Raw genomic sequence first — 27,757 nt, 5'->3', positions numbered from 1 at the left:
TTTGAGCGGACCTCAACTAGTTTATTGTAATAATTATAATTGTTCTTTGTAATTCATCATGACCAAAGCTACGGTTTCTTTGAAGAGCGGTGTGATGATAGCGCAACAGTAATCGAATTACCTCAATCGGAAGCTGCATGCATGAATGTATTGTAAAATGCACAACAAATGACTTTTAGCGGCTGTTATATTCTAGCCTCGTCTCCCTAAATAATCCAAGCTTAGAATTAAACGTTAACTTGAATTTTAAGTAACTCAAAACTCTAATTTATTTTTATTAATTAATGTGTTAAGCTAACTTTAGGATCAAGATAGTTTTTTTAATCATTTATTCTCCTTGTCACCATAAAAATATTGTGGATCGTTTAAAATATCTGTTTATCACTTCTGTTCTGTTTTTTAAAATGTATGCAATCGTCTGCAGATATTAATTTACGACGTGGGTGTCCACTGATCCTTAATGGCCCATAATATCAAAATAGAAATTCTGATAAATTAAACCATTTTGTGTTGGATGGCTCTACCCGAAAATATAAATGCACTATTGCCATTATAGGTTCTAGGCTTATATATAATAACGTGTTGGATTTGACAACCTGTCACCGGCTGCAATTTTTCATTTGTCTTTTAAATTAAAATGATCTAAAATGGATACCCAGGTGGAAGGAATAAGCGAAAAAGAAACTGAAAATGTCCACGTTCCAAGCAATCCAAAGCCGGAATCTTCATTTAAAAAACCCACACTACTTATAGGCAAACGTGGATGTTTGCCTAAGAAAGTTTCAGTCACCCCGGAATTAAAATTACCGAGCCCTGAGTACTTAAGTTCTTCAAGTTCGAAACCTCAGGAAACAAAAAATCCAGTTCAAGAAAATGAAAAGATAGAAGATTTTGTCACTGAAGAATCGCTTACCCCTGAAGAACTAAAAGCTGAAGGTATACATGCTTATTAATTCCTATTTACACTTCTAAAATCTTCAATTAGTGTCTAGCAGTGGTCAAAAAACCAAGTCCCCAGTTTTTCCATATAAAGAGCCTGAGTGGTCTGGTTTACCAGAGGCCAGTGGTAAGCCTTATGTTTTGGAAGTGTTGAAAAATGGCAGTATAATTGAAACCGTTGACCTGATGAAAAAGCCATTTTGGGTCTTTGGGCGACTGCCCCATTGTGATGTTAGTATGCAGCACCCCACAATATCCAGATATCATGCAGTGCTCCAGTACAGAGAAAACCCATCAGAGAGTGACCCTCCCGGATTTTATGTTTATGACTTAGGAAGCACTCACGGAACTTTCCTGAATGGAAAAGGCAACAAATTGAAACCCAAAATGTACGCTCCTTTAAAGGTAAGTAAAAAGGGGAAAATATAATTTGGTAAATACATATGTATAATGTCTTATTGGCTCTACTTAACATTCACTGAATTAAAGGAGCTGTAATCACCATTATTGATGCTTTTGAGTGTTGCAGTGACATAATCAAAAGCTTCCTGATAACTTTTGACAACAACTTCATGTTCTTCATTTTCATCATAAATGTGTCCTTGTAATTTCTGAATTTTATTCTTAACTTCCACTATTTGTTTTGTCACCTCTTCCTTGGTTTTCTGAGAGGAATTAGACAGTTCTAAATAATCGTCAGGATGCATTAAAGTATGCTGCATTTCAAATATTTTTGTTTGATAAAAGAATTTGATGTTTTCAATATTATTCTTTATTCTCTGCAAATATTCAAAGCTGTTGTTTAACCTAGCATAATTTTAAGGGTAAAAAATCTCTTTCACCAAATTTCATAGCTTACTTGTCTCTTAAATCAGTAAACTTGGCCTGTATTTCATTATGTTTTGCATTGGTGATTACTTGCATATTCTGGGTTTTATCAAAAATGGTCTTGATGTTTTCCAAGATCTGTTGACTGACATTGGCTTTCAGGACTGATTCCATTTGAGAGCTAAAGTTAAACTGTTTTTCAAATTCCGTGAAATTCAACTTACGTATTGATTGTCTGTCACTTGAACATTTGACAAAGGTTTTGAGGAGGGTTTTATTTGTTTCTTTTAGTTGTTTTCTTGACCCCATATCTCTTGTTAATTTGCCAACTACTGTCAGATGTTTAGGGTTTGCATGGTTTCCATAGGTTATTTTGTTTAGAAAAGTAGTTGTTTGATCAATAGTTATTTACAGGTAAAAATAGTTGATATAATGTGAGTTAAAACTGTTAATAGAGTTGTTTTTGAAGTTTATCCATTTAACTTTCATATACAGGGTACTTCACATAAGAATGAATTGCATGGGGATGTGAGAATTGGTAAAATATACAAAATTAATTAAATAAGTAAAAACTTGCATATTTGTTGCAGACAATGCTAGTTGATGAAAGTGTGGTCCAAAAAATGTATGATGTATGTTTAATATTTCTTTCAGCTTGCCATGAGGTATCAAGTCAAATGCATTCTTTTAATTAATATAAGCGACGTGAATTTTCTGCTTCTTTAACTGATCATTTTTGATTATTATTGCATTGATGGTGAGTTGTTCCTTACTTATTTGGTCTCTCTTTCTACATCCCTTTTATTTTTCTTTCAACATATTCTTCCAAATATTAGTAAATTTTATTTCCAATAATGGGTGTAATTATCTTGTAATTGTGTGTTTTATTATTATTATATTAGATTTTAAAACTTTTCAAATTATAACTTATCATGCAGGTGGGGCATATGATTCGTCTGGGTTGCAGTCAACGCTCTTTTATTTTAACGGGACCTGATGATCAGGAAGAGGAATCTGATCTCTCGGTTACACAACTAAAACAACTGAGAATCCAAAAAATAAAAGAACATGAAGAGAAAATGCGTTTGGCAGAATTGGAAAGGGAAGAGAGAGAAAAACGTGAGGAAGAACGGGGAGTGAACTGGGGAATGGGTAATTTCCTTCTTAAAACAAAGAAAAAGACATATTCATTTTCTGGTATTACAATTGAAGGTGATGACGCGGAAGAAGAGAATGACATTAAAGAGAATCCCTACGCCTCAACTAACAATGAGGAATTGTATCTAGACGACCCCAAGAAAGCATTACGAGGATTTTTTGAACGTGAAGGCTATGACTTGGAATACAACTGTACTGAGCAGGGCATTAGTCAATTTTTGTGCAAGGTGGAGCTGCCCTTGGATGATGAAATGGGACGACCCATCGTCGCTGAAGTACTGCACAAGGGAAAGAAAAAAGAGGCAGTGGTGCAGTGCGCTTTGGAAGCCTGTAGGATGTTGGATCGGGCAGGGGTTTTAAGGCAAGCCATGCATGGTAATTTTTGATGATATTTTTGAATTCTTGATATATATAATTTATTTCATCATAGAATCGAAAAAGCGAAAAACCAGGGATTGGGAAGAGAATGACTACTATGACAGCGATGAAGATACTTTTCTGGATCGCACAGGAACAATTGAGAAGAAGCGTGAGAAACGTATGAAGGTGAAACAGCCGGAAAAAGTAGAAACGTTTGAAAGTTTGGTAAGTAGCCATATATCAGTAACTCTGTGGTATTAGAAACAAAATTCTTATTCAAGATTTTGTCATTTTGCGTTGTGACATATTTTTTGCTGTCTCCGCGTTACTAGTTTTAATCGAAGTCCGTGACATGGGCAACCCCCATACCTGAAGCAATTTATGCATATAACCTTAATATCAAGTAATTTTCTTTTTAATATTAAATTTACCTCTAAAGTTGGCCATTTTCAAGAGAATGGCACTGAAAACTGAACTTTTAATTCGTTTCTGAAATACCACCACTGAATTGGCCATAAAAAACTAGATTAGCAATGTGTACAAGATACATACAGTTCGCTAAAAAGACAAAATTTTGTTTTTCCAAAATGACTTTCACCACAATTCAGTCTACGATCTGGTCGTGAAAAAAACCCTCTGGTGATTAATATGCTCATACCTTATTAATATGCAAATAACTATTACATTTTTATTTGATAACATTCGTTGTTAAGATGTTTTGTTTCCAACTTCTACCATTTAATTTTTTTAAGATATAGCCGCTTACCTCGTTTATTAGCTCACTTAATACGCAAAGGACAATCAAGCATTATAGTAATTAAAATTAATCTAGTTCTCGTACATATATTTATGTCTTCAAATCATAAGTTAAATAACTAAGACTTATGCTTATCTTATTTCGTACTTAATAAATTTTAGGTGGAAAAAGAGAAGAACTTGGTACTTTCAATAAATGCCTTAGAAAAAAAACTAAACGAAAGACAATCCAGATCCAATGAAGAAGGAAGTGGCAATGGGGGTTCTGAAGAAGATTCTTTAGACTCCTACATGAAGGGGCTGACAGAGAATCGAGCAAACAATCAAAATATCTCTACGTTAAGACTGAACCTTACCAATTTGAAAAAGGAGCATGCCAACATAATTAGGTTAATCAATATAGCGAGACCGGCAGCAATGCCGGAATTGAATCCAACACCAAGCAGCAGTTCTTCTGGAGGTTCTGGTAATAAGAAATTGCCGATTTTCGGCAAAAGAAGAATAGTTCCAGTGAAGTTTCCTGCGAGGCCTTTAAGCGTAGCCGAGGCCTCGAATAGTGCAGCCACTTCCGAAGAAATTGAGGAGGAAATAGAGGAGGAATCTGAGGAACATGTGACAAATTGTGAAGCACCTATTAACAGTAATAATACTCCTTTGGTTGATTCAACTCTTTCCATTGCCAACGTTCATAATGAAGAGATGCTAAATCCAGACCACACATCGTCCGAATCATCAGAAGAATTCTCAAGCGAAGATGCCATAAAATCATACTTTCAACAGTTAGGAGGCTTCAAGCCGATCAATTCCTTCAACGAGACCGATACTTTTAAGAAATTCCAAGAATTTATGAGCACGGATCTGCCTCAAGTCGCTGGTGATTATTTTTCGGTTTTCTTGTTTGTTAATTCTGTTCTTTTAAATTTTCTCAGATGTTCATAAACAGAAATTAATGAAAATCCTGAAACAGCTACAACAATTGGCGGCTAGTGAGAATCGCGCTCATTGTGACTTTAAAATACTTTCAGTCAAGACCAAGAAGGTAATGAACTGGATGTCGAAGCTCAGGTTATCGCGTTGTGAAAAATTACAACACAAAGTTGCCACGGAACTCGGGAGGATGTTAAGTGAATTGAATGAAATGACTGAAGAGAAATTTAAGGTAACTATTTCATATGGTTATTCTCTTTTGGATTTAAATTAATTCACACAATTAAATTAATCAATGATTTTCAGTGCTAAGCACATGCTTTTTAACATTATTTGTTGCAGATGGTCGGAAAGGTAAAGGAAATGGGTCAAGCTTTGCAAACGATCTCGATGGAGATTGACAGAGACATTCAAGTGCTGAAGACCAGTTTACAAACAAAAAGAGAGGAATTGGAAATTGGAACCAAAGAGACTACTACAGCTTTAGAGCGACAGCCTTGTTGCAGCAAAGATTGCATTGAAGTTAACCAGGATGAAGATGGAAATCTGCAAGAAGAAACAACAGATGAAAAAAAGAAAAGAAAAAACCAGAAAAGGATTGAACAAAGACAGCATAAGGCTGAAATAGAGAAACAAAGAGGATACGATGAGGATGCCAGAAAAGAGGATTATAACATGTGGGTTCCTCCCAGTGATCAGAGTGGAGACGGCCGGACTAAGCTTAATGATAAATATGGTTATTAATTATTGTTTCCCATTTGTACCTTATTCAGGTTCCTAGTGAAGCCTTAGCAATGTTAATACTATGCCATTGTTTTTTGTATTAAAATAATTACAATGTTTTTGACGTGATTTCATTGAAGGTATTTCTGCTTTCCTCGTACAAAACATCGATTTCCAGTAAAATTCCGCCGTATGTGTATGAACCATATTGGTTTGTCGAAGGCCAATTCAAGAACTATTATGTGCTACATATACCTCTTCATACTTCTACTCTCCTGATATGAAATGTTAAATACAGCGGAATTTTACTGGAAATCGATGTTTCGTATCAGGAGAGCAGAAGTGCGAGGATATATATTTAGCTCCTGGTAATCCTTTTTACTTTGCTACCAAATACACATATATTCCAAATCGGAGTAACTTGACTTTTTTCACTAAAATTTTCATGTCAGATCATGGAATTTTTCGGACCAAAAAATCGATTGTCCAATTTCAGTTTTGACTGTACCATTTCATTGCAGATGGAGTTATCTGCTGATTATTTTTATTGTTAAAAAAAATAAAAATACGTATTCACACAAATAATTTATTAAGTAAATAAAATATATGGAGTACATCGTACATTTAATTTTTAAAATAGACTTTTTTTGTCATTTTTGCAATTTTTTAAATATAAGTTCGATCTATCACTCCTACGGCTAATTGTCTTGAATTCTTAAAACGAAAAAGGACACTTTCAGTCAACAGAACTCGGGGTGCTCGGGAACGTTTTTTATGTACCTAATGCGTACACTGACAGGGTCTTCCCTAATATTTCGATGTGATAAATTAAATGCCACAACAGTGTTGATGTTTACTTTAATTGACAGTCTGATTGGGATTTAACGTGAGTTTTAACTGCTTTAACTGCCGCTGTGGCAAATTTCTCGACTGATCATAAATTCTATTTTATGCAAAACAAACCCCTAGAATTGAAACTTAACTTGAAACCGCAATAAATATTAGGATAGACCAAGTTGCTTCTAGAGGGCGGATCAAGGCAGCTCAATTTTAAGTGCGATATTTTAATTGAAAAACTTCCAATATGATAACATATTACACACCAAGGTTGTGAAGTGCGTTATTATGACCCGAATGTAAAGTGCAAATCTCGAAGCGCGCAGCGCTTAGGGCCTTAAGTATTTCACAACCGCGGGGCATATACGATTTTTCCACTAATAGATTTAACCAGATTTTATAACATTACAATAAATTTGTCCAAATTGAGCATAAATTAAATTCGAAACACAAAAAGACAATCTTGAATCATAACATTGCAACTATGAATAGAACAACAATGAGGTGATGACTTTTGTAGTCGTTTAGCTCACAAAGTCAATGAACTTATGCTTGTTACTATTAACGTGTTATTCGACCGATTATTTTAGAAAAAAAGACGAGAAAACGTAAACGTCTACAGCTAATCAATAGACACAATAATAACAGTCTTTTAAAGCTAGTAGTGGAAAAAAAACGGGTATGACCATTGCCCTCTAACAAAAAAACTTTTAAGAATTACTATGAAACGAAAACTCTTGCGACCATCATATAGAGAGGGTGAATTTTCCCCGACTTAAGTAACAACATTAACAAATTTCAAACACATTTAATTCGGAATTCGGAAGGGGCTAGAGGAGAGCCAAATGGGCCCGCAGAGGACTCGCTGTTATTATTAAATTAACGAAGATTCCTCTATTTATATTGCACTGAATCCAAACAACGTACCGGGCCATACAAAGACCTCGGCATCTGAAGATATTATAAATAAATTTCATTTATTACGGAAACTAATATTAAAACGGAATCTCCGTTGTCCTAAGCTATTAAAGCCGGCATCGGAGCCCCATTTCGGCTTCAAACCCCGCCTACACAAAAATCTACATATTATAAGAAAAAATACATTTAAACCTAGAGAAAAAATTAACTTAATATACGTAATCGGTTTTGGAGGAAAATTTGCAATGTTGTGTAATTTACATGCGCAAATATGGCGGCTTTCCGGTTACATTGTAAGTCTTACACTACACTGCACAATAATACCTTCCTCATCCACCGTACGTTATCTAAATACACGTTGTTAAATTAAACCTATTCAAGGTCATAAAATATAAGTTTTTACATGCTAAATTAGGTACTTAAGTATTACATCAGTAATGAAAATCATCGGTCAGTAAATCTGGTAAGAGCGAACCGAAACTTGTGCATCGAACTTTACCATACACATTGGTTAAGCTTAACCCTTAGTGGCTTTGACTTGGAAACGATAATTATGGCCCACGAGGAAAACGCACTAAATCCTATACAAATGTGATCGTCGTTCACCATTTTTAATTCATTAAATATTTATTAAAGCTGAGTGTATCGATTATTGTACTTGTCTAACACGCTAATAAATAGTGGGTATTCTCGTTTGTTTCTTTTGTCATTTAAAATGGAATTTCTGCGCACAATGGAGGAAATCTGTTACCAGTTTGGACGAGTGGCTTAGCTGCGAATACAAAGGACGAAAAACTCGCCCGAGCAAATCTCCAGGGTTCCCCTACAATACAAGAGCAGGACTATTATTCACAAATCTGGTAGTGTACGGAACGAAAAATTGGCCGGGAAATACTGAGAAACCGCGTGCTGAGAACCGTTTAAAGCTACACCTATAGAGTTGGTTTCTTAAAGGTCGCAATGGGTTGTTGTGTCTCTTCCGATTAACCTGCCAGTTTTCATATCTACGCATTATAAACAGAGTTGCACGAAGTTAACACAAAAACCTTATTTTGATCCTTATAGTTTTGATTATAGGCACCTTAAATTCAAATTCTAAGTGGCAGGAAATTGGGGAGAGACAAACTGGAAAAGCCTATTTTATCAACACTTCTCTAGACTATTTTGATATAATCGAGGTGACGTTTGTGTGTTCGCCAAAGACAGGTGAGGAAAACCAGGAAATAGAAAAAAACCGAAATACTCTACAAATAAAAATAGTGGCGATATCGTTTTAGCGAGACCCAGTTCTGTATCACCTCCATTATGTTTTTATTTTAACGCTGACGCGATATGTCAGACTCATGACAATTTTGCCAGACATAAATGAAACGAGTATGTGGTAACGACGCATTTGTCACTTACACGGCGAGCACAACAAAAGTCTCCTCGTTATTTTGACTATTAGTACCGCATTAACTGTTGCGCCTATACACACTTACTACTGAACAGAAGCTTTTATCTGGTAGTGGGCAAGACGGGGAAAAAACGGGCGTGTCGGCGGAGAGGGACTAACACCGCCCACTCCCTCTCTCTCAACTACGAGTACTAATTACTTTATAATGATAATAAGAATAATTGTTATAAGTTTCGACTCAGTTACTGATAGCGGCTGCACCCTCCGCTAGCTAAAACACCTTGTCAGAGAAATTTGACATTGTGGTCTTTTGTTTTCTAGGAGGTGACTCGTGTGTGACGTGTGACTGACCTGGATTCGCGACTCGCACGGTGGTAATTTTTACGCTTTGGTGGTGGTGGCGCGTTTCGAGCGCACTTTCGAGAACCGTCTGGTCTTCTTGGGCTGCCCGGCCTCGTCCTCACGTTCCTCTGAGGATGATTTACGTTTGAGGCTACGGGAAGCGGGACTGGACGAACATGGCGGTGATTCTCCCTAAAATTTAAAAGTTTTTAAAGCGTAAATTTAAAAAAGTACACGTTGTCATCATAGGTTTATTCGCTTGTTTCAATTTAGGTGACTTATTTGCGAGGCAATGTTACTAAATTTAAACCATCAGTAACGACATAGAGCCTTTTCGATACTTACATCAAAAACAGGATTTCTGACAGATTTTAGTGAAATATTGTTTATACTCTGTCAATAAAAATTAGGTAGATCATTAAAGGGGTAGAACTTTCTTATATATAAAGAAAACTGTTCGATTTGCAAAGGAAAAGAAAGCCCACCCAGAAGGATAAGGGGTCGCAATACGTGCTGCATCCAAGGCTTCTCATGGTCTAATACTCAATTAGAATGAATTCTACGAGCACTGCATAGATCGTTTATCCGGAAACTAAAAAAATGAAACTTTATGTGATACATCATCGTAATCCGAACAAAAATGAAAAACAAAAATGTGAAAATTCACGACAAAGTTTATAAGAAAAAAAAAAGGTTGTGAAAAATTGAAACGTCGAATTTCAAATATGACATCACCACGTTGTAGAGGAAGAAAACTTGCTATGATGAAGTGTCAATCATTTTGAATTACCCTTTCAATGATCTCGCATCTTGTATGATTCCCGAAATCCTCATAGTTGAGGTTCAGAAACGAACACCCTGTACATAATTATATTTCCAATAAAAAAGGCTATCCATCATTTGGTCTTTCTGCTATTTAAGTCAACATTATGGCTTAAAAGTCAATTATGTCAAAATAATCAGAATTGCAAGACCATTTTATCGACAAACAATTATTGAACACAATGCTGCAATTTACGCAAAACATTCATATAAGTCTCTTGGGGAAATCGAAATTTTTAAATTGATTTTGGACTGGAATACTCAAACATTGTTTTGTCTCAAAAACTACTTTTATTCTACTCTGCTCATCCTTACCTTCTTATTTTTAACTGAAACTTCTTTGCATGGGCCGCGCGCCTCGCTCGCTTTTACGAACTTAACAACTTCTAAATCCTCATTCTTGGATTTCCTTGTGTCCTGTTCGGAGCTCGTTGCTCCCACATCTGAGATCAATTGTAAACCTAAAAAAAATCTCACTTATACACGTTAATAGACAGCAGAATTTGGGGAATATTTACCTAGACCCTCCGGATTAATCCCTTGGTTAACTAAAACTTGCAGTTCCTCAGGTTGTGGAAGAACCGGAGTTCCGCACGCATTGCAAATCGGCGTCGCGGGCGATTTGCACCGCCAATATTGCAATTCCGTCTTGCATTTGTTCAGTTCTTGCAGGAGGGTGCTAAATTTGCGTGAGAATTCTTCGGTCTTTTTGTCATATTCGTCCAGTCTAGATTAAAAATAATGTGTAAACTCTCCAAATCAAGTCCTATTTAAATACCTGGTGGCGTATTCTAAGGTCTGTTTTTGCTGGTCAGCTAATTGTTTTTGCTGATCGGTGATTTGCCTTTGCTGATCTGCCGTCTTCTTCTTGCACATCTTTAACTCTTGACGCAATACCGTCAACTGATTGTTATATCGCTTCATTCCTTGTTTAATCTTACGGATACGCTTGCGTAGGACCATATTCGATTGAGGTATCTCCACATACTCCTAATTAACAATTCTGTTACAACTCAAATTTTGATTTCTTCATAAGCATTTACCTCGGCATCTAAGACATCGGTATCATTGAGGTCAGCGTTAGAATGTTCGCCGGATAAATTCGAAGGTTCAAGACCGTATTTGCTCGAACTGGAGCCTGATGAATGGGATATACACACATAGAACAAAAGAATGAATAATAAAGAGGCACTTACTGCTAAAGTTACTGGAAAAGTTGAGGAAGTCGGTGCTAAAGTACGCGATTTCAGGTAGATTAGGTTCAACTTTATCCTTAAAGTACTCCATTGCCATGGTCGACAAATCAAACAGTTCGTCGGTGACTTTGTATGGTAAATCGAGCCTCGAAGTGGTCTATTATAAAGTACAGGGTTTTACACTAACATGCAGAAACGCCAAAAATTATGAATTTATTTCTCTTTACATACATTGTATTTAAGAAAACAATTTCTTGAATCACATTGATGAAGAATAGATCGCAAGATTAAAATATTTTAATTGGTTGGAACATTGCTTAGGCACCCCCGGAAATTATCGCAATAAATACACTAATGCAAAAATTACCGGTCTCATTCGCTAGTAATTGGTTTAGTGTAACAATGAAAGACCAGCATTGCATTGTTGAAATGTCGCATTTGACAGATAACTGAAGCACATATACAACCTTCATTGTATTGAGAAAAAGTAAAACTTTCTCTTTTTTGAATTAGTACTAATTTTAAATATTTTTTACGCCTTTTTGTATTTTCTACCCCGTCTAAATTGCCGTTGTAATTCGCCTATGATTCGGTAAGCACGCCAATGAAACTTCAATTTAATTTGCACTTGGGCAAACTTCTCAAAAATTATCGTTAATTTTCGTCGAATTTATTATATTGTCTCTGATAATTTATACAAAAAAACCTACCTTAATGTAATGCAAAATGGAATAGACCTCGTCCAAAATTTCTCCGGGGAAGAAATAACAATGTTTCCGTTCAATGTGCTTCCCAAAAGACATTTGCAACAAGGTCAAACGCATGTGCACAGTCTCAATAATGTCGCTCTCTGAGGCTAAATAATGACTACGCCTTGCTGATTCCCTGCGCGGCATTTTGCTCTTGATTTCCTGAAATCGCTGTAACATCTGACTCTGCAACTTGGAAAACGTGGCATTCAGAATGTAGCCGCAGATTTGATCAACACGTCGGCAAACCAGACGCATCCTACATATTTCTTTAAATGGCAAATAGCCGATGATCTTTTCTATCACTTCCTGGGGTAAATCCAGAAATCTCACAGTCTGTACTGGGGCGTTTTGCACTCTAAAACTGAGGATGTTAGGAAAAAAATTACTTAAAATAATCAAGAACTGACCTATAACATTGCACGACCCCTGACGTGGAGGTGCTCGCCCCCCCGTTGTACCCGCCCGTAGTGGTAACGTTGTTTCTGGTGAATTTCGCAGGTCCGAATTCCAACTGACATAAATAGGTCCCACCATTCGTACTTGTATGCCCACTGAAGCCCTCACTAGAGCTGCTACCAGTGACTGACATTTGCCGAGTCGAAACCATTTTGGCGATTCTACTTTATGTTGATTGGCAGGTTTTATAGGTGAGTTTTTGAGGTGAAACACGAGGATGAGAACTGCAGCAAAAATGAAATTTTATTGCAGACTGGAAATTCTATAAACGTCAATAAAACAGTAATATATGTGCAGGGTGGCCCAATAGTGTGACAAAGTACCATATCATCCTTAGTTTGCATAACTTAAAATTTAATATGGCAAGAGGGAGCATAACCGATAACAACAAAACTAACAAAGGTGAAAACATCTAAAATGTGTTAAATTTGTGAATGGACATCTGGATGTCCATTTACAAATTCTAGACCTGTGAACCATCTCCACAACCTCCCACTTGGCCAGGTGAAGGTGCTTGATAGGAAACTTTGTCGGGGACGCTCTGCAGAGATGATTGAATAACTTTCCTTTCAACCTTACCATTTTGGTGAAGACTATAGCTACTAGCCTTTTCATGTTGAATTCTTCTACTTTCTAATAAATTTCTGACTTCAAGATTTAAAAACTCTTAGACTATTGGCAATTCTTCAGGTCTTAACCTTGTTGTGACTTAAATCTCCAGTAATTTTTAAATATTCTGAATTCTTTCCTTTGTTTTTGATTTTCTCCTTATGAAACATTGTTCAATAATTCAAATGGTCATCCTTCATCAATAGGCAGTAGCATGACTTCCCTTACGGAATCAACTTATAAAGGGCCACACAAATCTGAATGATTGAGGTTCTTTGGCTTCTTGTAATTGTAATTTGAACTGTTTCTCTTACAAACAACTTTCACAAATAGGACTCCAGATTTCCTCTAATTTTAACACTTCATATTTAGTAATTTAAAAACATGAAATTTATATGTGCTATTTTGTCCATAATTTGACAAGTGTCTTTATTTGATAATATTTGTATGTTTTTATCTAAGGCTTTGCTCACTAAAAAAAGCCAGTTCAAGCTCATATAATATTTCCCTCAGTTGTGTTCAAACCCATTCTTGTTCTACTAGTTCAGCACTTTTTTAAAGAGGATTTTTAAAGAGGATCCATCAAGAATTTTCATAGTTGAGTGAAGTCTCAAAAATAGGCCCCTTGTTATACAGGTGGTCACTTGCTCCATTGTTGAGACAACAATCTCTAGACTTTATTGTTGAAAACTAGACCTATGTGAAAGGGTCAGATTGATCCATTATATCTGAACATCTTGTAAATGTATTAGCTTTATGCCCTGGATTTTCTCCAGCTCTTTTTGATCTGAATGGTTATTTCTTCTTATGGCTGACAAAGTACTATAAGAAATATCTTTTGTATGCCTTTCTTCTTCCATAAATAGTCTAAATGGAAGTTCATTTAACGTCTGCTTGGAACTTCCTATCCACTCCCATGCTGACATGGTAACTTATTTGTCCTGTAAGTGACATCAAAATTTACTTTCTTCATATTTTTACTAAGTTCCTCTCTTAAATTGCTTTAGTTTTCCTTAAAGTTCTGATTTTTTGACATTCTGCTATACCAGAGCCTCTGTACTGCAGCTTAAAAAACCTCTGCTGCAATAAATAGATTGAAACTTCTGATTTTGGCTCACAAATCAACATGAGCTTCTCCCACATTCTCACATTGTAGTTATGCAAAACAATATGCAATTCATAGGCTTCACACCTACTTTCCTTATGAGCTGTTTGTAAGCTTTCCCATCATGCTTCTTCCATTCCACTGTTTTGGGGCTTCGCCTGGAAGACTCCTTGGTGACCATCGAGTAAAACCCCTGCAACATTAATGCAATTATCACTTGGAACTTCTATTGACTCTATTGAATTTTCTCCAGTAAACTTTAATCACTTCTGTTGTTGACTGCTCCATTTTATCTCCAATTTGTTCCTCTTTCACCAGATGAGTAAGAAATTACCGCTGCGTTCTATGTTTAACACGAATTACGAACCGCGAAAAGAAGAGCAATAGACAGTTTCCTTCCACCTACTTCTGGGTGACCGCCAGTACTTCTAACATAACCTCAAAAATTTTTGGACCGTTTTTTAGACCCTAAACGCGACTCTAGATCCCTCACCTCTCAAAAGGTGTGGTTGCAGGGGTACAGTTAGTCTGTAACTACATTTAAATCGTGTATTTTTAACTGCATTTAAGGGGATTAAATTACTAAACGACAGCAACTACAACACAACAAATTGCATTTGACATTCCATCAGTCAACTTCACCATTTTACACTGTTGCCAGATATACAAGAAATCAATTGGAGACTATCAACTTCACCTTGTAGATTTTACACCGTTGCCAGACGTACAAGAAATCAATTAATTGCTGTGAAATAAACATGACGTTTTATTGCTTCCAACAAAGTCAAGAAGCTGAGGATAATGGACATTTTATTGCACCTGGCTTGGATCACTTCCATCAGGAAATGTTATTAAATAAAGTGAAAACTGTCATATGGAAACAACTGATGATCCCTTGACCACATTCGTATGAAATGTCAAGGGAGATTGCCAACTTACATTGAAAAAAATAAAATAATAAGGACTTAAACAAGGTCGAAATGAGCTAATGAGGTTCAGTAATACATAATTCCCTTATTTCAGCTTTCTATGTAAGCCTTGGAAAATATATTTCGGGTGAATAGCGAAAAATATTTTGCATTATCAAGCTTAGAAAGCAATAAGCAGTATCTTAAATTGAGGTACTTGTACCAGATAAATTGATTTCTTTGATTTGTATACAATTTTACAAGAAAATCCTACTGTTTTGAAAAAGCTGGTAATAATTGTTTATAGCAGAAATCAACTCTATGAAGCAGAAAGTTTCATCAAATTACCTTGGTAGATGAATAAATAGAAATATTCTTAATGGAATCTTGTACCTCCTTTTCTTTTCTCCCACAAACCTCTAATACTCTTTTCTTGGTTGACAATTTTGCTCTCGAACATGAAGCTAACAGTCCCTCATGTTGATTTGGAAATTCTAGCGTAACATGGTGTGACACAGGCTCAAAATACAATCTAGAGGGAGTGTGTTGGGGCATGTAAGGAATTGTACTATTGATTATTAAATTCTGAATTTACATGGGAAATACTTATTTTGACTATTGTATAATGTAAAATAAATTTACCATTATATCAATAACTTGCAAGAAACATATGACTGAAAACAACCTTCTCCATGATCTTGTAAGAGTTATAAGTACAGGTATAATCAAAGAATACACAAATACCATTTTCCTTGCAATAATAATTAATTGATCTAATTTGCTGGACCCCTGCTAAGAGAAGTCATCTTAAGAGTCTAAATTCTGGGAGCAGTAAGGGAATAAAATGGGGAAACCCTGTTTCTAACCGCGGGATTAATATCACTGAAGAACTTACCAATTGGAAGTGGTCAAACTATTTTTTGAACGGCAAACAAATAATTACATTTTGTTAGTCATTTTAAGGTTTGACTGGGCTGTCTTCTGTAACTACACGTAAAGACTTGATAACAAATTCGGCCTCGAAATTAACGCTGGATAAAAGAGGAAGGTTCGGTCAGAGTCTAAAAACGTGTGAATTGGATGAAATTGTGTCCAAAAAATAATGAAAAATGTAGGACCACTGTTACACCGAGAACGAATTTTCCAGACCTGAAAATGCGACGGTGCCAAGTCGACGGGAGCCCGATCAGGTAATTGTCTGTTGAGTATTTCGTACAAAGAAAAATCAATTTCTTTCTTTGTGGAACTACATAAATTTGGATAAAATTAGGAATTTTGATGCTAATATCGTTGAATTAACGTGTCAACACGATGAAATTTTATCGCTAATCATAGGAAGGCGGAGCGCTAGCTCCCACTAGGGTGATAAAATTATATGAAATAATTTTGGGTACAAAATTACCTAAATAGCAAAGGAAATGCTCCGAATAAAAAGTTAAACTCGTAAAAACAGAACATACCAATATAAATTTTAAGAAAATCGCGTGTGTGAGCGTGTTAAACTCGAAAAAATTTGGTCCCTGACAACGTCGCCTAGAAGGATTTTATCTATAATCGACGCATGCGCACACTCAGAGGAAAGAAAATTTTACAACAGAAAAATTTCAACGGAAAATACCTTGCTATGTATCTTCTTCTAGCATATTCGATTTCCCAGGCACAACAGACGATACATAATTCACAATTTTCATTAAAAACGTGCTAATTTTGATTTTTTGGCTTCGAAACCGAACAAAGGAAACAAGTAACAGGGAAACTAATTTGACATTTGATTATTTTGATGTTTGACACACAGCTGATCACGCATTTTTCAACGGCCGATTTTTATTTAAATTTAATGTGAACTAGAAACGTTTCTTCATTCGCTCCGTGAAAATACAAATTTAATTTTAACGCATAAACTCGGCTAATAATACATCGCTGCAACGAGACAGTGGTATAAACAAACAAACATTAAAATTTTTGAATTGGTATGTCAGATGTGACCTAAAGATTATCACACAGCTATCCTAATCAGTAATAGATGGCGGTAATGGCAAATAAAAACAACTACTTGTCCTAAAACAGTAAAATAAATATATGTAAATAATAGAATTGATGTACACAACGGTCAAATTAAAACTTAAAATTACATATTTAGGCACCCCCTAAAAGGCATATGGTATCTTCATTAACAACTAAACGATACAACCTATAAAAAAGAGAAATAGTATACATGTTGTCCTACATTATTATGAGATCACGTTCTTTCAAACACATATACAGGGTGTTTCAGAAGGAGATGCACATACTTTCAGTATATTATTCTATGTTTAATTTTAAGCAAAAAAGTTCCCATAAACTTAGGTTCGGAAACGCTTCGCTTAGGATTTACAGGGTGTCAAATTTGAACAAAGATATTACATTTCCATTAATAACTTCCGAGTACTTCGAGCTAATTTCACGGAATTTTGTATCCGAAGGTTTCTTGGGATGGGAAATTCAAATTTATTGACGATTTTAGTGTAATTTCTAGAAGGAGCCACAAACAACCATTAGGACACATTTAAATCGCTGCAATTTTTTTGCGCTACGGCGTATGTCTTTTTGAGCTGGAAAAATATTTTCCTGCGCCTCTTTTGCTTAAAAAAGGTATACGTTATTAAAGTCGCTAAAAGCAATGTTTTCCGATGCTGACGATGCACGCAAATTTTCAGAGTGAACCGAATTAAGTTATTTTGACACATTCATATAATTTAGTTTTTCCTTACCTTCTATACGCAGAAAAGATAGGAACAAAGACTTCCCGTAAAACAACAAACAAAAACTCTCAAAAAGAAAAAGAAAAAAAAATTAAAAGTAGAATAATATACTGAAGTATGTGCTTCTCCTCCTGAAACACCCTGTACTCTCCATCTTCTCACTTAGACTCAATAACATGATTGCTGCCACATTTGGGACAGGTGACCTTCTCCTCAAGAAGAACGCTGCTACCTTTTTTCGACCGTGAGAACAAGCCATTACACTTCATGCACTGATACTGAATCCTATCCTCAGGTATTTTATTCCTCAGCATTCCTTCATAGAGCTCTTTAATGAACTTTTCCGCCTCTTCAAGGTAATAAACCCGAAACATTTTGTCTCTGCGCATAATGTCAAATTCTATTTTAACTTCCCTGGAGTCCTCACCTTGTTTGAAGGATTTTAATACATCTAAGCTCCACCTACAACAAAAAAGTTTCCCTTGCTTAAAAAACCTTGCAAGAAAAGCTATTTTATATATAGAATTAAATGGGTGAATGACACACACCTTTCCCTCTCAGTCATTGTAACAATATCTTTTTCTGAAAGGTGGCTCTTAGTGATTGCAATGCACAAGTCATCTGCTTCTGCCCGAGTTCCAGCTACAAAGGTCTGACCTTCAAGAATGTCATCATCATCATCATCATCATCATCATCATCTGAGAGTGACTCTGTTAACCAATAGTTTTCAGTCAATACAAAAATAAATCCAAAATTAATTCACTTACCAGAATCCTCCAGATTAGTATTAAATTCTATAGCTGGAGAAAGTTTGTCATCTCTTGTCGTCTCCTCAACAAATTCATTGATTTCTGCAGAAACTTTATCCGACTCAGGATTATTAGGGGATGATACCTGGTTACTTGTTGACTCCAAAGAATTCACATTCTTGGGGTAATTTAAAATATTTTCAAATATTACACTGGAAGGCTGTGTGCCTTCTTGCAGGCCCTGTTCTATCTGAACAAAACAATAATAACATTACACCACTAAAACACTTACAATAAAACTTTTTACCTTCTTCTTAATATCTAGGTGACTTTTGTCAGTATTCCTTGGTGAAGGAATAACAGGCTCAACTTTATTTGGCAACCTCTGAATGTCATGACTATCCTGAATAGTAACAGTTCGCACTACTTTCCTCTGTCTCTTGGGCAAAGAATTGTCTAAGGAGTTTTGTAAAGGGAAGCTGCCACTACTTCCCAGAGAGGATTGAGAAATGGGGCTGTGAGAACCAGCCATCGATTTCTCAATTTTGGTTAGAGGGATATTATCCAAAACCACATTTAAAGTGGCTGTGTTTTTGTTGAAATAATTACAGGTGAGGGTGCGATGAATGGAATGGAAGCTTATAGGGTTCCCCCTCAAGTCAAGGGAGTATAAAGAGGGCATTTGTGATATTGATAAGAGAGACTTGTGGTCTAATAAACAATTCTGAGTTAAATCAAGTTGGTGTAAGTCAGCAAGAGTTGAAAGTGAGGTGATGTCCTCAATGAAGTTATTGTTTAATAATAGGATCTGAAATTAATTCAAACATGTGGTAAATACTGAATCAAAAGCTGACAAAAAACACACTTACATGCAGCCTCTTACAAATTGCTCCTTTAAACTTTGGAACAGACTCTAATTTATTGTATGATAAGTTCAGTTCTTTTAAATTTGGAAGGTTGTCAATTATGTTTAGGCACTTTATGTGATTGTGGCTGAGATCTAACGTTTGCAGCCATGGAGTAACTTCAAACACTGTGTCAATTTCTTGAATTTGATTATGGGAAAAGTTCCCTCTCTTCAGCTCTCCCCAGTTAAAACTGTGGCTCAAATCTCCACCACATTTGTCCAAAATGTCTGACAAATTGTCTAAATTATACAGACAACTCAGCTGCTCTATCTGCGACCTCAACTTTTGTATCCCTCGGAACCTCTTTACATCAATTTTATGAATCTCCAAAGTCTTAATATTTTTAAATCTACTTATGTTCACAGTACTGCTCTCCTCATCTTCAACAAGGTCAGGAATCACTTTAAGAGCTATAGTGCTTTTTACGAGGTCAAGCAAAAATTGTAAGTCAACTTGCAATGAAGCTTTAGCTTCAGTAAGGTGGAATGATGAAGTTAAATTTTCTGGGGCGTTTTCGTCAAAGGCCTTATTCAGTTTACTCAAATAAACAGTGGAAAGGCACAACTTACCCTTGCCCCTGGAAACGTCTTTGCTTACGGGGCGCAGCAAGTTTGCTACAGTAGAAAGAATAGTTGATTCCGTCATGGTTAGAGTAAAATAAAACAAAACACTCAACAAATGTGTGAAGAAGACATTTTTCTTTGTCACGATGTGGTAATGAGGATATTTATTTAATTGTTAGATAAATAATTAAAATATTCCAAAATTTTGACATTTTTGTTATTGTTGTAGTTATGATGTCATTCACCTGACAGAAATCAGCTGGTCGTGGGAGCGAATTGAGAAATTTACAGCTAGGGCCAACATGCACTTAGAGTTGGGTGTTGGTGTCAAGGCTATGTGAATTTCTATGTGAAATCAATATCAGCATCGATCAGCATGTCCGTTTAAATATTATTTTGGCAGGTTGGAGAGGGTGATAGTTTTAAATGCAAAATTTATTCCTCAGTTCGTGTTTTTGAACACTTAAAACTTAGGAGAGACATAATTAATTCAGTGAAGTTAGAATTTTTAGAACTTACGTCATGACATTACTAATAACCTAAAAACATATGTGTCATTAACACAATTAATATTATTGAGAGTGCTATATAACTGGGAAATGTTTTCTTGCTTTTTTCTAAAAAAATTTAACAACAGATTAAGAGTTTAAGTTTAGAATTTTTAACGTGTATATAAGAATAGGTAGAATGAACATGAAGGAAGCAGTAAAATTACAAAGCAAATATTTGTAAGCAAATCTGTCTTGCAATTATCCCATTGGTCGCAACTTACTATTACAGATACACGGGGGTGAAATTGACCATAAAGAGACTAAAAAAGTAAACTTCAACCGTTTTTCGAAGAAAGTCTTCAATTCACTTACAGGACAATACAACGAGACATACATGGGTCATTATTTACCTAGCAAGGCAATCAGCCACAGTGTACTCAATCATATTCATTGTTTTTTTTATTATGGTTATCATGGAAACCGATGGAATGTCACCGTTGATGTTATTTAACATGAGCTGCTTTTTTGGATTTCGGAATTTTTATGCGTAATTTAAGTAGGTTTATTGTAATTTTATAAAAACTAATTAAATCTAGTGGTAGGAAAAATCATGTGTAAACAGCGGCTATGAAGTAGTCATGACTCTCACGCATTAAGTCACGAAAATAACAATTTATTTCCAAAATTTTAAATTTCTTTGTCTGAATGTAATTTAACTTTGATGTAAATTGTCCACTTCTTTAAAAGTCTTTTCACTTAGCACAACACCAATTCCATTAAAAAATCTTTTTTGCTGTACAGTCATGCCATTCAACAAAATGAACGTTCATAATCAATTCTATTAAATTGTAATGTTCTCGCGGGTTCGCAATATAACATAAGTTTATTACACTCGCGTCCACACTATATAGAAAGATCACAATACGCTGGTTTTAAATTAAATAGAGTTTCAGCCTGAAAAATCACTATGCTCAAAGAGAGTCTGATCATATAACACTGCTTGCACTAATCTACCCGCAAAGTAACGACCACTCAAAGCGTTTCTCGCTTTTTCCGCCTCTGCAACGTAAAGAAATATGAAATGCGCAAAACAATAAATGTAAAAAGTTACCAAAACTTTCGAAGAACTCCACGAAGATCTTCACTATAACATCATTATCATCCTCTTCACTCTGTTTTTCCTTATAAATAATCACCCGCTCCACTTGACCGTATTTGCTGCACTCTTCCTGGATTTCGTCCTGAAGCGTTTCGTCAACGTCTTCGGGACCGACCATGTTGCGTAGTACTACTACTCTCGAATCCACTTTACGCATCAGCTTCTGCATTACAAAGTGTCGGGCATTTTGACCCTAAAATCACCAATAATACGCTCGCAATAAGATCAATAATATTAACTTGCCTTTATGGACATGTTCTCTTGCTGCTGCAATGTCTGTGGTTCGTTTTGATCTAAAAGCTTCTTTTGTAGTTCCTCTTGTTGTTTAAGCTGGGCTTCAGCAGCCCTTTTCATGGCTTCCTGTTGGTGCGCCACTGTTGACCTACTGGAAACTGGAGGCGCAGTGGCGGAACTTATTGGAACCGGTGCTGAAGGTACAGGGCCACTCAAAACCTAGAATAAGTACCTTTAATAAAAAAATACTAAAGCATTATTGAAGTCCTTACTGGTTGTACAAGGGCAGGCTGAATCACATTATTAGGTAACTTTTGAGGAATTGCGACCCCTGGTGGTGGTACTACAACTGTGGGGGTCACCAGTCCTGGAGGACCCACTACGGAAGTAATAACCGGAGCCACCACGGAGGGAGCTGAAGTCGCTGCTGCTGGTGTTAGCAAAGGTAAGGCTGCTGCGGGCTGAGCTGCTAACTTTGAAAGATTTGGAGCTGCAAAAAAAGAACATTATCAAGGTGAATCAATACATAAACCCTAAAACTTACCTAAAGCTGCAACATTGCTGGCAACAGCATCCATTGCTTGAATTTTAGCAGTAGCCGCCGCGGCAGCTACAGCAGCAGCAGTAGGTAATGCGTTAGATCCAGTTGAGGGCCCAAGAAGGGCGTTCGGTGGAGTGATGGCTCTTCCAACTCTGAAAATGTTTCCATTGAAACAAGGCAGCAAAGATTTATAAGGAAAATATACCTTAAGTACTGACCCCCTAAATCAAACAAATTCATACTAGCGATGGCCTCATTGGCGGCTTGAGCGGTTTCATATTCAATGAAACCGTAGCCTTTATGCTTGTTTCCAGTGGAGCCCTGGGCCAGTTTACAATAAACGATGGGGCCAAAGGCCTCGAACACACTATAATAGTACAAAAAGGAAGTTACTCTTAGCGTAATTTATTTCAGAATTGCGTCTTAATCCCGAGTTTTTTAAAGGAATTTAATCGTTTCCCATGAGCGTTAGGCCAATTTTTAATATAATATAATACGAACGAAGCTTTTGTCTTTAGAACTGCACGTTATTGACTGAAATGGTCTCAAAAGATGGTAGAAATTTAACAAAAAACTGTATTGTACGCGGTGACACGTTTACTAACCTCTTTATGTCATCTTCATTCAAATCGGAATGAATTGAGGCGACATAAATACGATTATACTGTTTGGCCTCTTCCTGGATTTCATCGATGACCGCTTGCGCTTGCGGCATGTTACTCGGTCGTCCCACCACCTATAATAGAAAAGAGACCCCACATTAGCGGACCATACTCACGTCATTTGAGCTATATATAATTGCTTATTCATAGATTCATGTTTATTTAAAAAAGTTTCTTTTGAGATTAAAATAAAAGCTCGTTTTCGTGACGTGAATATGGTAAATATCTGCGACCACTGTCCCTTAACCCTACTGCCGGCGAGGGTTATCGCCGAGGCATAATGATATTGACAACCCTCGAAAGTAACTTGGTATTTGTCAGAATGAACTGAGAGAGGCTTAATTTGTGTCAAAATCCAGTTGCCTGAATAACCCTCGGTTACTTGTTTAAGAGCCGACCAAGAAAAATAAGAAACTACCATCTTTGGATTTGTCATCTGAAACTATGTAAGATTTATTTCCTAGAGTTGCCTAATTTTTAATGGGAGAAAAGGGCTTGTATTTTTTCCCTCTTAATTTCTTTTAAATTTAAATCAGCCACGAGATCACAAGGTATAAAAAAAACGTGCGCTTCAATTGGATAAAAAAAAAATATAAGCCCCATTATGAAAAGAATCTCATACAATAAAAGGTCATCTAAAACAGTACCACTTACAAAAAACTAAACATTCTCGCCCAAATTCCAACAAAAAAGTTAAACGAGATTCCACCCAAATACTCCCTTATTTCTCAATGCGGCGCACTTGACCCATTTTTCATAAATTCGGGGGTAATGGGTAAAATTCGCCCCTAACCAACTAATAATAAGGAAAGATAAAAACTGAACACGAACATTTACCTTGATGTTCCGCCCTCCGATCATCACCCCATTCATTTGTTCAAGCGCTAATTGCGCCGCCTCTGGGATTTCGTACTCCACAAAAGCAAAACCTGCAAACAAACAAAAATCATTCAAAATAAAAACTTAAAACATTTGTGTAAGAGTAGCAAAATAAATTCAATAAATGCTTAAATGTCAACTTAAAGAATTAAGAAAACGGTACGTTGACCCATTCTGACACCCGCCGCAACATGCAAAAAAAAATTAGTGTCCCCCAAACTGGGACTCTGGAATATAGAGCCCGAAATCGTTAAGAAGAATCGCATTAAGGCATTGTTCTTCATACCCACACTCATTTATTAAACGGCAATATTTTGATATTGTCATGTCTTTAAACCGTTCAGACTGTAGCTCTACTTTTCGTTTCGTTTCCGGGATGAAGAGTTCTTATTTAAACGTTGTTTCAAACAACAGTTTAAAAACAAGTATTTGTTGTACCCTGGATGGTGGACTCTGGTTTGTGGTCCTGGATTTTTCATTATTGAGAGCCAACTTAATGACCTGCTATTAATTTATCAAGAATACCGCTTCAACAAGCTTAGCATTCAGTTTGTTTCACAGCTAATATTACTAGAATTTTGAAGACGATACAAATAATGTGACAAGCTCAGTAGAGCTCCTCCAGAGCTTACTTTTACCTAATTTCGCCGACTTCTAACTTTTACAATATCAGATTTCAATTATCAATGTACGTAGGAATACATAGAACACCATGTATAGAAACGAAATAATAACTCTACCTTTATGCTTTTGTGTGACTGGATCCCAGGACATATTAATTGATTTAATGGGGCCGAAGGGCAGGAACGATTGCCGAATGGTATCCTCCTTGAGCTCAAAACTAATGGATCCCACATAAACCCTAAAAAATCAGAACAGACAGAATTTAGGAACCTGTTTTCATTACAAATGATTAAAATTGAAAAAAAAAAAAATCAGATCTTATCAGCTAAAAAGGCATAGTTGGAGAATGCAATGGGATCCTCAACAACTTGTCAAACATTATAAATTTTCATCATATTTTAAACAATTACAAATATTCTTGAAGAAAAGACACTCACCTGCACATTAAAACTAAAACTTGATGGCGTTGGAACGTCTTATTTTTCTGCAACAACAAAAACAGTCAGATACATCAAAGTTCCTATAAACTTGCTCAGCATACCTGTTGCTGGTAGGCAATGGTCTGCTTCATAAGAACCATACGTATACTTTGCTCCATCGCGTATTTCTTGGCTTTCGTCACCCAATCAGCTTGATCGGAGCTAAGTTTCGGCAAGGCTCCGCCAAGGATTCCGGCCACGGAATTGCTGATTGCTCCCGGACCTGCAAATTTTATTCGGTGCTCGGTGCTCAACTGTGCCTTGAAATATGTCTTTCAATTACCTGTAACAACCTCTCCAGTCTGATTTAAGTCATAAATATAATCCACGCCATCACCTAAAACAAAGCAGGTCGGTGAAAATCTGGCAAATGTTAGAGAGGGGAAAAAGTCGATTGGAAAAGTAGATTTTATGGTTAGGTTTATTGGGATCCTACGCTGATTAATATTTAGAACTTGTTTAGCAATTAGTAATGCAGTAGAAAAAACTCCTTTTCCAATTATTATAAGTATGTCAGAAAATATTGATTAATATTGATTCCAAAACGAGTGATCTGCATTAATTTTCGTTACACAAGCCATTTTCCTGCACAAATGATTAACAGATCACTGCAGCGAGTCGTTTTGTAATCATGTAATAAATTTGCTACAATATTCAATAAAAATTACATTATAATCAGTCTCCAATAAAACTCAACAATACCATGGGCAGATAAAAACTACTCTTAGAAACGACCGTCGCAGATTCGCGCCAACGCTCTAAAATAATAAAAAAATGAAACGTTCTTCAACATGTAGCATTAACACCTCTGTCTGGTACTCAAACGAATCAGTGGCGTAACTATTGACGAATTTAATTATTAAAAGCAAGAAAATTTGAGCATTTTAGAGTGGTACTACCATATGTTTCAATTATTGCCTGGCTTATTATAAGGCTTTAGTTACACCACTGCTAGAAGCCTATAGATATATGAAATAATAAGATAAAAATGCAGGGAGGGAAAGGCATTAAACCCCAAAGTAAATAGAATATTTAGAGGTTTTAACAACTGCCTATAAGTAGATGTTTTATTATAAGGAGGTTCCACAATTTTTAAGATACAAATCTGATTATATTAAATTAAGGTCCACAACATTCAATTTTTAGCATTTCTTGTAGACCAAGAGGAAAATTGCTGATGAAATTTTGCATTCAAAAATACCTCAGAAATATCTTCAGCATGTACATACACTAAAATACTTCCGCGATCTGTCCTTGTATTTTCATACTTTTGACTTTATTATAATATTTTAAGAGAGTGGAATCATCCTTAATTTTCATTTACATTGAATTATTACATATTATATGTATTTTATATAGGAGAAAATCTCCATCTTGTTTCATAAATAAAAATGACATTCAAAGAACAACAATGTGTAGATTTTAAATTACAGCACAAAATATCAAATTTGTATTTTAATAACTGCCCAAAAATCATGGAAAGTATGAAAGTGTTGAATTATAAAATTTTGGTTTTTGCAGCATGACAAAAAGGTTAAATAAAATATTGATTTGGTCATAGAGAAATAAATGGTTAATAGCAACAACAGGAGGAAGCACGCCTTAGTTCCATCAGAGCCAGTGGTTCTGCTACTTTATCAAACAACTCCTATATGATATCTGGAAGCACAAAAAAGAATAGATTTGTCTAAAATCCAATTGAGTGATTCCCTTTTACATGGCATCTATCACTGAAGATTTAGGTGAATAAGCAAGAACTTGTTTTTAACTTTAAAAGCACACAATAACACTTCCTTATTCATCCAAAAATGAAACTATTCAGTGTCACAATTCCTACCATGTAACTGACTGTTACACAATTGCCAGGGACTAGACTCCAGGCTAAGGCTCTATCTAGAGGGGCCGAACGATTCTGTCCTCCTTTTTCTGGAACATCTCAATCAGACACACAGAAAATTAGTACTGACGCCCTGTGTAGCCAACCAGAAACTGCCTAAATACCAGAGCCATTCACATACTACTTACTATCCAATCTCAGTGTCTTTTGAGGTGGTTCTTCAGGAGGCTCCTCAGTGCCTGGAGCAGGTGGATCATCATATTGAGGTTCAGGATCTAATAACTCCGGCCCTGGCTCCATGTAGGTTTGTGACTTTGGGGAAGGTGGGGAAGGTGGTGGTTGCATCATGGGTTGGGAAATAGGGAGTTCCTGAGGAAAAATTGGTTGAGGTGGTAATGGGGGTTGTCCATAAGGTGACATCATTGCTGGAGAGGCCATATGGGGCAGAGATATCATCGAGTGAGGCGGCTAAGGAAAAATAGTAAAAATGTGTAAGATTGTTTTTGCTGTAACTGAGTACCAGATTAGTGGGGCCTGATGGCATCATGGGAGGTAAGGGTGGAGTCGTTTGTTGTTGCTGCATTTGTGAGAACTTTTGCTGCTGAAAGCTGGTCATCATTTTGATGTACCACCTCTAGAATAAAAAACTTTCGCTCAGAGCGGATTCACAGCACTATTTTCAATTAAATTTCGATAATTTTAATCATACAACACGAGTAAAAAGAACAAACATGGCGGATGGAAAGAACATGGAATCCGAGGAGACTTTACAATATAAAAAATTTTCACAGGACAATTTACACAGGAAAACTTGCACGTGGATTGGTCGAGGTGCAGGAAAATGATGCATGAGGATT

General features: G+C 36.1%; 4 protein-coding genes across 5 annotated transcripts; 1 reads left to right on the top strand and 3 right to left on the bottom strand.

Moving 5' to 3' along the window:
* The first annotated feature begins 632 nt into the window (after positions 1-632).
* Positions 633-5,810, top strand: LOC136412178 (kanadaptin). The gene is made up of 8 exons (XM_066395152.1): positions 633-936; positions 986-1,344; positions 2,706-2,919; positions 2,980-3,300; positions 3,356-3,510; positions 4,204-4,915; positions 4,971-5,200; positions 5,311-5,810. The coding sequence occupies exons 1-8, from the start codon at positions 648-650 to the stop codon at positions 5,710-5,712; spliced, it is 2,682 nt and encodes an 893-aa protein (XP_066251249.1). The 5' UTR covers positions 633-647; the 3' UTR covers positions 5,713-5,810.
* Positions 5,811-6,263: 453 nt separating this feature from the next.
* dmpd (F-box protein dmpd) lies at positions 6,264-16,815 on the bottom strand. 2 transcript variants are annotated; one of them, XM_066392890.1, is made up of 9 exons: positions 16,651-16,815; positions 12,362-12,634; positions 11,913-12,309; positions 11,203-11,359; positions 11,050-11,144; positions 10,785-10,996; positions 10,525-10,733; positions 10,322-10,467; positions 6,264-9,376 (listed from the first exon to the last, which is right to left on the bottom strand). In XM_066392890.1, exons 2-9 carry the CDS (start codon positions 12,559-12,561, stop codon positions 9,224-9,226), a joined length of 1,569 nt encoding a protein of 522 aa, XP_066248987.1. In that variant the 5' UTR covers positions 12,562-12,634; positions 16,651-16,815; the 3' UTR covers positions 6,264-9,223. The 2 variants fall into 2 exon arrangements, with proteins under 2 accessions (XP_066248987.1, XP_066248994.1); XM_066392897.1 differs by lacking the exon at positions 16,651-16,815 and adding an exon at positions 15,928-16,190.
* Positions 16,816-17,173: 358 nt separating this feature from the next.
* On the bottom strand, positions 17,174-20,212 carry LOC136410469 (serine/threonine-protein kinase 11-interacting protein). The gene is made up of 5 exons (XM_066392639.1): positions 19,393-20,212; positions 18,831-19,331; positions 18,542-18,773; positions 18,322-18,484; positions 17,174-18,235 (listed from the first exon to the last, which is right to left on the bottom strand). The coding sequence occupies exons 1-5, from the start codon at positions 20,074-20,076 to the stop codon at positions 17,932-17,934; spliced, it is 1,884 nt and encodes a 627-aa protein (XP_066248736.1). The 5' UTR covers positions 20,077-20,212; the 3' UTR covers positions 17,174-17,931.
* Positions 20,213-21,142: 930 nt separating this feature from the next.
* hfp (Poly(U)-binding-splicing factor hfp) lies at positions 21,143-27,670 on the bottom strand. Its single transcript, XM_066392839.1, is given in 14 exon segments — positions 21,143-21,544; positions 21,597-21,837; positions 21,888-22,097; positions 22,151-22,571; positions 22,625-22,786; positions 23,025-23,155; positions 23,500-23,523; positions 23,919-24,010; positions 24,701-24,822; positions 25,022-25,068; positions 25,126-25,286; positions 25,347-25,400; positions 27,089-27,368; positions 27,421-27,670. Coding segments are annotated over 14 exon segments (2,154 nt in total). The 5' UTR covers positions 27,520-27,670; the 3' UTR covers positions 21,143-21,434.
* Positions 27,671-27,757: the final 87 nt, after the last annotated feature.

This window comes from Euwallacea similis, chromosome 1 (assembly GCF_039881205.1).
Source record: "Euwallacea similis isolate ESF13 chromosome 1, ESF131.1, whole genome shotgun sequence".
In the NCBI taxonomy this organism is placed as follows: domain Eukaryota; kingdom Metazoa; phylum Arthropoda; class Insecta; order Coleoptera; family Curculionidae; genus Euwallacea; species Euwallacea similis.
This window is presented reverse-complemented; position numbering and strand designations above follow the sequence as displayed.